Here is a 13,058-nt window from a genome sequence, read left to right on the forward strand (position 1 = left end):
CAGAGGTGAAGGTCCTGCCCAAAATGAAATACAGTTTGATGCTTGAGCAGAGTGTAGGGGATCTCTGGTTGTGGATGCCTGAGATAGAAAGTTGAGAGGGGTCTTGGAGAAAGGGAGGAATGTGAGGTAATCTGTGTGTAAATGTTCAACAGGACTAGATTTTAGTGCTGAGTCTTGAATGGTCTGAACCCTGGAGGATGAGAAACTTGACCTTTATGCCGAAAGCAGAAGTGGTGATAGTGCCAAAAGCAGCACAGGAGAGTGAAATCAGTGTTTCCAGTGTGAGTTTCATTGCATTAAAGAAGATCAGAGAGGAAGGAGTTCCAAGTAGGAGAGGGGAATCCTAACAAGGCCATTCTAACAAGGCAGAGTTGATTAGTGCTGATGAAAGCAAACAACTTCTAGAAAGTGTTGTAGATGAATTCTCAGACTCTAGTTATTAGCTGAGGAGAAGGAAGACTCAGAGGTGTTAAATGTGACACCTTATCAATTGAAGTAGGAAAAGATAAAAAAATACCAATTAGAGTGTGAAGAGAGGAGGGAGGTGATGCTGGACTCGTGGACAGGCCTGATAGAGGTTACACTGATGGAACGTTGTAGCCTGGAGAGGATTCTTGGAGGGTTCAGGGGATAATATGGTTAGAAAAAAGCAACTGCTGTTTTTAAAATCAGCTGATGGAGTAAACTGGAATAAAAGGAGTGGACACAGTATTGACCCTGGATATAAAACTGGGCTTTCTCACACAGGACTTCTGTCCCTGCTTCAAAATAAGTGAGCAGGCCTGTATAGGCAGCTTTGTAGGCAAAACTCCCTCTATGCCAAAGTATCTCATTCTGCAAGGGTTACAGAAAGCCAAAAATCTTAAGATAAAAAAAAACAACCAAATAAAAAAAACTCAACCAAATTCCCCCCAAACCAAACCAACTAACTCTTCTCCTAGAGTCTGGCACAGGAGTGGGATTGGGTCGTGGCATCAGACATCTTTCTTCTGGTCTGGTATTTTGGAGAGTGTACTGCTGCCTACTTTGCAAACCCTTGGAGGTGCTTCAGTATAAACTGAAGTTCAAAGCTACAAACCCCTCAATTTTAGTTCTTTTGAGTCACATCTTTATTTCTTTGGATGAAGAAGGGTATTTAACTAGAACCTGTTGGGCTTGGCCATAAGAGTTTTGAATTGTTTTAGTTAAAAGTCAGATGGAAAGCCACAAGGAAGAGCTGGAGATGAAAGGGCTGGATTTTGAGGAGTCATTGAACTAAATTAGCCCATCTTATGGGGTAGGGCCAAAAGGATGGGGAATATTTTGAGTTTTGTTCGTAGATGAAGTCCTCAAGGGAGCTGTGGAGGTGTTGTTCTTCCCACTGGGGGGATCAGATGCTCTGGGGAGTGGGCAGACTGTAAGCAAAGGACAGGAGAAGTGGAGACTTCAGGATTCAGCTGCAGCTAATGGAGGATTTCTTGGTTCAATACATGAGCATGTTAATATTTAGGTGTTACACATTAAAATGAGTTGCTGCATCGAGGACTTAGTATGGTGAATTTAGATTCAGGCAGAATATATGAGATATCCAGCTCCAGACAGAATATTAAATGGAGAAGTGGTTTCATTGTAGAAGGAAACTGTGCTGATGTCCAGTTAATTTAATTCCCACAGAGAAAAGATGCAACCTTTACATAATAGCATAATTAATCTATCATTTATTCCCCTTCTGAGATTTGACATTCTTTTAATTTTCAAGAGATTAATAATATTTCACAAAAACTTTCTTCAGCAAGATATGTTTATGCTGCCCCACTATGTATTCTTATAATTACATTTGGTGGTATTTTTGCTTTTTTAACTTTTATTACTCTCATGTGAAAACAGGCTCTAAATTCATATGCTCCAGCTGCTTATTTTGCCCTTCAAGTTAAATTCTTTCCTTGTGCTTTCATAGCAGCAGCAAAGTGTGAGATGTGGTGGTGCAAATTAAGGAGCAAAAAAAAGTGGGGCAAACTTCTGTGAATTAATGAATTGGTGTGAAAATTCTAGTTTAATTGTATTCGTTGTGAGCAAAACACAGTTACAGTACTGCAAGTGACTTGTGTCTATATAAAATAAGAAAACAGAATTTTGTATAAAACCAAATCTGAGTGATATATAAGTAGTATGTCTTTACTATTCAAATATTCTTTATCTTATGTCATACTTGAGAAACTGCCACAAGTGGCCACAGGCTTCATCACTTCAGGTCAAACAGGACTTCTCTTTTTTTCTGAGTAGTTTGTAGCCCTCCCATCCTGCAGACTGAAGCTTTAAGCTGCTTAACAAGGTGTACACCGTTTTCTGTGATTAGTATTCATTATTTTTTAATTACTTAAAAAAAAAAATCCTGAGTTTTTAATTTTAATTCAGAGTTCATTTTCTAAGGGTCAGACTGTCATGTCTTCTCAGCTGGAATTCTGCAAAAATCTTATAGGGCAACACTACACATGACACACTTGCCTTCTTGCTAGAATTGCAATATAAAGAATAACCTAAATGATAATTATTATGGTTCCTAAATGATAATTATTGTCGATGGACACTTGTGTCAAAGGGGTTTTTATGTGGCACAGGCTTGTACCAATGTGTCAGACTTGAACAATCTCTAAACATACCTGTTTGAAAAAGTTTATTTGTTGTTGTGAGAGTAGAGCATGGTGGGTGTGAGCACCCTGTGCTCATGAAAAAGAAATGTGGAAGTGTCCATACCACCTTTGTGCCAAGTGAGGTGGGAGTGGGATTGACAGAGTATTTTGCTGCCCCCATTTCCATTTCACCTGCTTGGTTCTGCCTCCTTCCCTGCTTTTCCCAAGTCTATACTCTGCAGGTAACAGTTTAGATGAGGATGCTTTGTTAATTTATTTTATTTTCCTTGTGCATCATCTTAAACCTCCCTAAAATCAGGGCTGCTGGACCCACTGCTTCCCACACAGCTCCCTTTGCCCTGGCAATGGTGCCACTGGGTGAGGAATAATTTCCCAGTGCTTCTGCTGCTTCGGGCATCAGCCTTTCCAACCTCTGGCCACCGAGTCTTGGTGCCAAGGTAGCATAAAAAGTGGATGGGAAGGCAGAGAAGAGAGGAGCGACGGTGGTGATCCCAAAGGAATTGAATGCGCGTTGGAGCCGCCTCCAGCGCGCTGCTGTGGCCGGGGGCGGGCAGGGGCTTTGGGGACGCGAGTGTCCTCGGAAAACCCGTGTTTGTTCCCTTCGGGAAGTGCGGGAGTGGCGGAGCAGGTCGGTCACGGCCGGAGCGGCTGGAATGAGCCGCGTCTCCGCTAGATGGAGCGCCCGGAACGGCGGAGCGGGACCGGGAATGGCACCGGGATCGGGAGCGCTCCCGGCCGTGGCTCTGCGGGGGACAGTCACCAGCCCGCGGCTTGATAAACCCGCACTAAACTGAGCCACCATCGCCTTGTTAGGCCGGACTCCTTCCCATCCCTCCCCCCGCCGCCCCCCCGGCTTCCCACGGACTGTAATCCAGGGAAATCCCACCTACACGTTCTGTTCGCGAGCGTCTCCAACTCTTTAAGGGCAGAACATTTTCTTTGTTTTGTTGCCTCCCCCCACCCCCGCCCATGGATGGGAATAAAGGCTCTTGGCTTCTTCTGCTGTGAAAAATCCACGGAGTGAATGTTAAATATATGGAGTGGTGCTGGAGAGGTTAACTGTGCTACTGAGGCTTTGTAGAGGTTGGGGAGGAAATACTGGAGAAGTCAATGGGAGTAACACCCTGCTTAATAAAAACAGAAAATTGGTCATTCTTACTTGCCTGGGGTAAGAATAAGCCTCTGAAATGTCTGGATCTTGTGCAAAACCCTAGCAAAGGACAGCAGTCTTAACAGAAACCTTATATTAGAAACAGGGATATTCATGACAACAAAGTATCACTGGAAGAATGAGATGTTGGCTATCGATTTATAAGAATGGAGGGAACCCCCTTTTTTAAATCTTTTTGACAAAGCAAATTATTTAAAAACATCTGGGATAGTTCTGCAATTTATTTAAAAAAAACCCCATGGTACATATACAGAAAACAGAACACTGTGAAATAAAGGCAGAGGTACTGATAATTGATAGTAATTGATCAAAATATGTTACTGATGTATTCTATTTTTAAACTTACATTGTGCTTCTTTTCCTGTTTTGAAGTGCTTAGGAGCTCTTTTTTCATGTGGTGTTAGATAAGGAGTGTTTAGAGAAAGGACTGCACTACTATTAGATTCTATACCACTTGCCTGAATTATTTTTGTACCACATCCACCACTTTATAAAGTTGAGAAGAAAATACATTCATCACATGGTTTAATTTAATATGCAGTCATGATTTTTTTTTTTTAATGCTTGATATCTGTAGGCATGCAGTCTTTATAATACTGTGTGCTTTCTATAAGTGCAGATTTGTTAGTGTAGATCCTGAGTACTGTAGCACTGAGACAAGTCTGAAGTGTAAAAGGGTGTGTGGTCTTGCAAGTGATGTGTTTCAGATCTTTTGCTTGATGGAAAAGGTCTGATTAGACAGTCTGCTGTGGTGAGTCTAAAGGTTAACTTCTAGGTCAAAGGTTTGGAAATAGGAAATTTGAGCTTAAGTTTGGAGAAGCAGAAGCTGAGTCCCAGATCACAACAAACCGAGCGGATGGTTTTAAATGTTATACTAATTAAACAAATGCATTGTAAATGAAATTGGGTTGGGATTTGTATGTCAGCTGTGTGAGAAACGCTGTTGTTTCTTTTTATTTTGCTTCAGAGCTTCTTTGATTTCATGTTTTTAATTGCATACTCAAGACTGATCGAAACTTTGCTGTTGGTGTTTCTTAAATGGCATTTTCACTGGGTGTGGGGAGAGTGCAAGATGTCTGTCTGTGCCATAAACCATGACATGGGCAACCCAAACAGGTTGGAAGAGAGAGTGTTGCCTCCCATGGTGGTATAGTAGATATTACACCTCAGATGGATACATAATTTGTTTGTGGAGGAGGGTTTTATTTCCTAGAACATTTCTGGTTGAACTCTCACTAAGGCTGATTTGGATGGCATAGATGAGTAGCTTCTTTGAGTTTTGAAAAACATCTGTATTTGTTATCAATTGATATGTACTTGATGACAGCAGCAGCTGAGTGTGGGGTGAGTTCAGTTCCTGACCCAACAGGGCAGCACTGAGATGTCCTGTGCTGGGGGTGAAGTGGCTTTGCAAGTGCTCACCCTGATGGCTGCAGGACAAGGCAGAAATCCAGTTGTTAACAATTTGCAGACGAGGTGTTGATGGGGTCTGTGCTGTCTGTGCTGTTGCAGTGAGACTCTGGCTGTGCACGAGGAGGGAAGGTCAGCTTGTGTACAGTCATTCATGTCCCTTTGGCAAATCTGAGGGGGTACTTACGGTATATATAGCCATACCTTGGAATGTGGTTGTGATTAATGGGCTGGGGTAGGTGGAAGAGTGTGTATAAACAAGGAAATGGCTTTAAAGAAGAGACATTGATTTTGTATTTATAAAAATAAAACACATTTCGTTACCTTTTTTTTCTATTTAGACATAATGACAAGTTATCCTTGGAAGGGATGAAAATTGGTAATGACTTTCCCCTGCGTGTCTTGAAGTAGCATATATCAGCCTAAAGAATTGTGTTTCTTTTTTAGGTCTCTTACACTACTGAATTATGTATGTTTATTGCTTCTCTGTGTACAGATGATTTGGACAGTGAAAACACTGATGTTCTTGTTTTTATAACATGAATATGTAAATGTAAGCAATCCATAGTATTTGTGGGTCATATTTTTCTGCCTTAGAACTGTGTGCAATTTAAGGATAAAAGGCCAATGAGAAATTTCCTTTTACAATTACTATTAGCTCCATTTACACTGCTAAATTTTCTTGAAGTAATTGTTCAACAGACTGCTTTTAAGAGTTTAATCTGTTTTATGGATGTCCTTTTATCTGTAAAATAGTGCAATAGACAGAAGAAGCTTTGCTTGACCAACATCATGTTCCAGAACTTCACTTTGGGAAATTGGATAGACTTATATAGTTCCAAACCGTTTGGCCAGGAAGCATGATGCCTTTGATTTTGACATAATGTGGAAGGAGTTGGTTATTTGCCTCCTTACATAACGTATTTGTTTTTCATTAAACATTCTGATAAGGTCTTGTTAAGGCACCATGTATTATTTATGGTGTTTCATGTGAAAACGAACTGAAGGGAAACTTCTCTCAGCTTAGGGCATTTGCAGAATAACAGCCTTTCTGTGCTAGGGGAAAAAAAAAAAAAGGAATGAAGAAAAGCATGACATACTCCTGTCAGAACAGGAGACTGCTTAGGGCACAGAGAAGGAATGAAAAAAGGAGAAAGGGCACAGAGAGGGTTCATTTCTCCTCCTTCTTTCTTGCTCCTGCTCTGTGGCATGTGGGCTCTTTTGGTTGGTGGTTTCAGGGGGTTTTTTCTTGGTGTTTTTTTTTGTGATTAAGTAATTTGGGCTGTTCTAGTAGATGAGTCCATGATAAACTGCAAAAACATGGATGTTTCCTAAGCCAAACCCAATTCCTGTATTGTAAGTTTGTGCATGATTGTGTTGGTGTTGATTATTGAGTTCTAAATACGTTGGTTTTCTTGCATTGACTCCTTTTGAGAAAGAAAAATTACGTAATAACTGATTCTGCTGGAAAATTTTCAGTTTTGCATGAAGAAGACTTAGTGGATCTAAATCAGTCTGAGGCTTGTGTGGGTGCAGGTATGTGTGTGCACATGCACAATGAAAAAGATTTATTTTTTTTTAATACAGCACCTGAGTTGCAATGACATGTTTTGATTCTGTTTCCAGTTAAGCGGGGACTATTATTTGTTTTTAAGGGTAGATCTTATATCAAATCAGTTATGCTGTTGATGAAATAGACTTCTCTTGAACGTGGGTTATTTGGTTGTTGTTGTTACTGTTAAAATCCTGATCTAAGATGTGTTTTTGTGGGAATTAGATAACCTATAAAATAGGTGATGTTAAAATCTTCTGCAGTCCTTTTAAAAGGAACCCCTTCACAACCTCAGGTGGTGCTCTGAGGTTTGACCTTCTTTTCTGAAGAATTAATATTTGATTCATTTGTCAAATTCTAATTAAAAATAGTAGTATCTTCTGTTATACTTGAGTTGTATCTAAGGGAAAAAAAAGACCTGTAATATAGGACCTCAAGGACAAGCTGTAATATAAATTATTTGATTTGCAGGTCACATCCTACTTTATTACATAAAGACTAACTAGATCTACTAATGAATAATTATTACTCCATAAAATAAAGGGAGGGGGGAAGAAAAAGCTGGCAAGAGTGGAATACTAATTTGAGGTATCGTTCTCAAAGTAAAAAGTAAACATTAAATTCTGAAAATTGCAAATGTAATTTTTCCATGTAACCTGATAGGGCAGTCCTTGATAATAGATTGACTAGCTGTCAAATAAATTTGTAATTTTAGATGAGATGGGCTTTGGACCAATTTTAAGATACAGTCTTTATCCAAGCCTGCTCCCCTCCCCCCAAGTGAAGTAGACACAGTGTGCCATAGAATTTTGTTTCATTCCCAGTGTTTCTGCTGCAGTGGTTACACAGCTCTTGCACAGCTTCACTGTAGGAGCTTTTGTAGGCTCCTCTGGGCAACTAGATAGTGAATGAAATGTAGGTATAAAATTAATTTGTATTTTAAAAATGCTCGTTTGCTATAGCACTGTGTGTTTGCTGGAATCCTCTTGGCTAGCCAAGATTCTTTCCCTTTCCTACTTTGTGCTCCATACTTTTGTTCTTAGAAGGGGAAAGCCCTTTTTATGTCAGGTGTGAGTCCTGGGAGGGGAAAAAAAAAGAAGTGTGTGAGTGTGTCTGTGTGCGTGCAGAATCATAACAGGCGTTCAGTCCCAGCTGGGCAATGACACTAATTGCCCAGATCTCATGGATGCCTGTGATGCAGCGCTCTCACTTTCTCTCCTTCCCTATCCTCTCCAGGGATTTTTAAAATGCAGTATTTGAATTTTGGTGAGTGGTAAAGACCCTGCCCTAGGACCCATTTGACAAATGAGAAGCTGTGCAGCATCAGCACCAGCCGACTGAGCCTCACTGAGTCTCTCTCTCTCTCTCTCTCTCTCTCCTAGTCAGCAGCTACTGTTGTGAGACAAGCTTCAGCTCCCTCTGTCATTGAGGAAGTTCCATTTGCTCATCAATAGGCTGCAGGCTGTGTCTTCTTTTTTTCCTCTCGCTGAAAAAATCCGTAGTTTAAATCTACCAAGTTGCCTTAGCTGACAAACGAATGTAGGGGTTTAGCGCTGGGGAGGAAAAGGCAGTCGAGAAGCCCTGCTTCTTATTTAAATAATCAGAAGAAGAAGAGGAAAAAAAAAAAAAAAAGGGTAGTGACAAGATAGGGCAAACGTGCTTGCATGCAAGCCCCCTCAGTTGTTCTACGTAGACTTCAGAGCAACACCATGCAGCATCCCCTTACGGGTGCAACCTGCGTGGCACTGCCGAATGTGGGCATGTGTCCCCAGCTCTCCTGTGCCTTGACTTTTATGTACTTACAGCAGGTAAGTTTGCTTAACTTTTGCCTTTCCTGTAGTGCCTGCTTTGTCAGCGTCGTTTGGGGGATTTGCAGCCGGGGAGGTATTTTCCGTGTGAATAGACTGTATAAATGTCTCCCACTGTGTGGAGCGAATGTTGTGCCTGCACTTAAGAATGTGAGAGTGAGTAGAAAATTGTTTTAATAGGACATCGAGCCTTTGCATATATATATATTTTATTTTTTTTTTGAGGGGGGTGTTGGTGTGTTGGGGTTTTTCTTTTATTTATTTTTGGTTTTTTGCAACGTCTCTATTGATGCTGTTTATAGATATTTAACACGGTACTTTGACTGTGTTTCTCGTGGATGCTGTAGCAGAGTTTCAGCCATAAAGGACTGCTCTTTATTCACTTGCAGGCATAAATTAGTCTTCTAATGTAAATGTGCCCAATGGCAATTTTGTTTAAGCCTTCTTTGAAGCCAGGAATTTTAAGTCTGTGTTGAAACATGCTGCTGATTAAAATCAAGCTGATTTTTAGTTCAGAGAAAAAAAAAAAAAGAAAAAAATTATTTATAAAGCTCTATCTGTGCAGAATTAATACTTCTGTCACTGAAGTATATTGGACTGGGTTTAAAAGAATGTTTGGGTATCAGCAAAACAATACCAATTTCTGGTTCCTTTTTAATTAATTATTTTTTTTAAATTAATTTCATTTTTGCTTGTAGGGTCTTTTTTTAAGTATTCTCCTCCCTTAAATTATTTAATATTTGATGTCCCCCTCTTTTCTATAACATGAAATAACTGGATAATAACACGTTATTTTGAAACTAGTATTTTGAAATCATCTTTGTATTCTACTCCTCTGTTTTATAACTGAGTCCACCATTACAGAGTCATCTAGTAAGTGTGTAGAGCCAAGACAGAAATATGTTATCATGCAAAAATGACTAATCCTGTTTATTCTGTTACTTCTGTTGAAACTTGAGGGGGAAAAAATTCTTGTGCCTAGTGTAACAAATAGGGACGTTTCTTCCAAGTTCCACTACAATACTTTATGTTCATATTGACTTCCTTGAGACAGTCTCTAACTTTATTTCTATATTTACAAATGCCTGAAAGATGTTTTACAGTATTTCTTTCTGTTCCTGAAGATCAGATAAAATAGATTTAAGGCTTGTTTTGATTTCAGAACATTTGTTTTCTATTACTGCTGAAAGAACAAAACTCCAATATTTTCAGGTTATAAACCCTTCTGTAGCTATTTTTTTCTCGTATAGTGTAGTATAAACCCTTTCTGACTTCCAGCATGGGAGTGCATAATAAAAGATTCTTGCATACGCCCTAGATTATACATGTCTGTGGGAGGCATTCATATGTCTGCAATTAAAGTTTGCATCGGATAAATATGATGTATTTGAATTGAAATTTAAATAATTTGCATGTCATAACTAAAATGCACGTTCTTGGTAGTCCTGTATTCTGGATATGTTTGGGAAGTGACATTTATGGATCGACTGTAATGAGCCAGCGTGACTTGAGCACTTAGTGGTTACGTATAAAATGTACTCCTGCCTTTTGTTGGATTTGTTCTTTTGAGTTGGTCAAACAGCAGTTTGTACGTTAAAGACGGGGCTCTTGAAAGGAAAAATGGGAATGAAGGTGAGAGGTCAACGTGGCCACGCAAGGAGCAGATAAAGGATAACACAGGGCTGGGGTTGGGTGCTATAATCCCCTTCCTCGGTGAGCTATTGCAGTATCATTCTGCAAACCCACCTATGGCATGGCACTGCTTTGAGGTGGGAGAAACTGGGCAACTCTAATGAACACTTGAAACCAGAGAATTCAGTTGCATCCCTTCCATTCGGGAGGAAGATGAGGAGTGATTGCTAATGCACTTTACAAAGCGCTGGATCTCGCGGATAATTTTTAACTCTTTAAGTGGATTAACTGCCACACTCAAAGTATTTTTTTTTTTAAAGTGTTTGCTTTCTCATCTCCTTAATCCTGTTGTCAGTTCAGAATCGTTCTGCCTCTACTAATCACGATTATAGAATAGGTTTGTGATGAAAATTGTGGCAGGTTCAAAATTCTGTGCTTGTTGCTTCTTTTGGTTGCTGGCTTGGCATTTTAGTTATTCTGAATTCCTAGAGAGCCAGATAATCATCTTCCTAATTCAGATATAGTCTATTATTTTGTGTATTTGGTTAAGTATTTCTTTAGAAACAACGTTACTTTATCTCAGAATTATTCAGGCAGATAGGACTGAGTTGGCATTACCTGCAAAGCTTTAATGTAAAGTGGTTCTGCTTTTAAACAGTGGAGGATAAGAAGTGCTTCATATTTTTGAAAAACAGTAATAAACTTTTACCAGGATAGTCTACTTGGGTTATTTTTCTCTTTTTTCCATATCTCATAATTTATAGCAAACCCAGAGAAATACCTGTTTTGTATGTTGAGTGCAAATATCACCATTTCACTGAAACTGTAAATGTTTTTTTCCCACTCTATCAAGTTGTCTATCGATCTTGAATACAGGTAACCTAAAAGCTTTATGTGGCAACTCAATAACTAGTGAATCCCCCCTGCCTGTGGAACCTGTTACCAGCAGTATATGGACATTATGTGAAGCTATCAAGTATTTTTTTTCTCTAAAAATTGCACTTCAGATATGTCTGCTCACTTGCACCTCAATTAAAATGACATCTGTATTACAGTGGAGCTCTCTCTCAGTTGTTAAGCTTTACCACCTATTAAGAATTTATGAAAAGAATTATTCTTATTTTTGTGTGTACCTGCTAAATACACCAGCATTCTGTCATGTATAGGTTTTAAAATTGGATATATGTCTTTCCTGAAAGACTGTGAAAGGCATTACGTTCTTCTCAAGATGGGCAAGCCAGTCTCTCTGTCAGTAAATATTTATTTATCCTCATAACCATGAGGAGGGTGGTTTTCTGTGGAGCTCTGTTAGTCTTTGGGGAAAATCTGTGTTTTAGTAGTCATTTAAAATTGACCATTGTTTACCTACAAAACTCACATTGCTTGGTCAGTTTGTTTGATATGAATGGATGAATTGTTTTCCACAGGGTACCACAGGAGTGCTCAACTACTTTTTCCAGGGTTAGAAACTTTAATATTTGCTCTGCTATCTTCCAGTTTATACATGTATATAACATTTTAAGAGTTCAGTGTGGAATTGAATTTTTTTTAAACAATTTGTGCATACAGTAGGCTTTACCTAAAAAGATTTTGAGTTTAACTGTTGAAAATAAAGTTGAAAATGAATAAAGAACAGAGGCCTAGGTCATGTTGTAGATTAACTGAAGAATGTTTCTGAGTTAGTTAAGCTTTTTGAAATGGTCTGAAATTATTTGGACATTCCCTTTTCAAGATGCTTCCAACTATAGAAATCCAGAGTGAGTTTTCAAACAGCATTAAAACCAAAATGACTGTATTGGTGGCAGCAAAGAACAGAAGGAGAATGTCTGGGTTTGAGTTGGAAGTTTTTACTGCGTCATTATAAGGACAGGGCGAACTGGGAGAAGTGGAGAAGCTTTTGGGTCTGAATTTTCCCCAGTGTCAATATTTAAAGAGACAGGAAAAGGGAACTTGGATTTGTAGTGCACCCTGTCACTTGGTAATATTTTATGGTGTTAGAAACAGCTGAATTCATCTATTTTCTCTTCTTTTCCCTAATATGACACATGAATGCAAAAAACAATTTCTGACTGCAAGCTTCCATCAAATGCTGGCATGAAGTAATTTTTGCAGCAAAATGTTGACCACTTTAAATTGAGGTTTAGCTGATATCAATGGAGCTTAGTTCTGTTAATTGGTGTTATCCTATGATATATGTTTTCCTTGACATAGGGTTATTTAGTTGGTATTTTCTGAGTAAAGTAACATTGTTTTGAAACATCCCATAATATCCCATGGCACGGTGTACAGTGCTGCTGTCATTATTTTCAAATTGGTAATTTTTTTTTCTGTTTAATGATGATAGATGTGCTTTGTTTTAAATAGTGAAGTGGTTTGTACAAAGGGTAATTCCTCTTAAATGGAGCAATTGCTCATAGTGGACATTCACAGATCGAAAACAATTGAACTGAAACTTCAATATCAACCTTTTCTGTCTTTAACAAAGTAGTTCATGGTACAGCTCTCATATCAATGATGAAAGGAATCCACCATGAAAACAAAGCAAAAACCAACAAACCCTCCATCTCTACCCCAGCTATTCCATTACTGCTTACATGGTAAATTAGTGTAATTTTATTTGGGCCTTAAGCATTACGACTATGGAGAAAAGCTGAATTCCCCGCTCAGTTACTTATGTCATGCTCCTGGATCTGATGATTTATAGGAGTCTGAAAGACTTTTTATCACATTCTTTCTCCATGGCTTAATTCAACGTTGATTTATTTGGTAGCATTTTCAATTGATGCAGTCAATAGTGTCAATAATGGAATAAGGATTAGAACAGATTATCTTTGTGCTAAAATTGTGTAAAGAAT

The 13,058-nt window shown here is 38.9% G+C and overlaps 1 protein-coding gene across 29 annotated transcripts in view; it reads left to right on the forward strand.

The window, feature by feature from the left end:
- Positions 1-13,058, forward strand: part of RBFOX1 (RNA binding protein, fox-1 homolog 1) — a 1,165,955-nt gene that overhangs the window by 881,951 nt on the left and 270,946 nt on the right. For 3 of the 29 annotated variants that reach the window (XM_017808965.1, XM_017808968.1, XM_017808974.1), the window contains exons 1-2: positions 7,916-8,029; positions 8,146-8,571. The exons of 25 other annotated variants lie outside the window; for them this stretch is intronic. In XM_017808965.1, the coding sequence (XP_017664454.1) occupies positions 8,428-8,571 (144 nt within the window). In that variant the 5' untranslated portion in view covers positions 7,916-8,029; positions 8,146-8,427. Of the gene's footprint in view, positions 1-7,915; positions 8,030-8,145; positions 8,572-13,058 lie in introns of those variants that run through there. One more of the 29 variants, XM_017808970.1, reaches the window with a different exon arrangement.

The sequence above is a fragment of the Lepidothrix coronata genome, unplaced genomic scaffold, assembly GCF_001604755.1.
Source record: "Lepidothrix coronata isolate B3197 unplaced genomic scaffold, Lepidothrix_coronata-1.0 Scaffold24, whole genome shotgun sequence".
Lineage (NCBI taxonomy): Eukaryota > Metazoa > Chordata > Aves > Passeriformes > Pipridae > Lepidothrix > Lepidothrix coronata.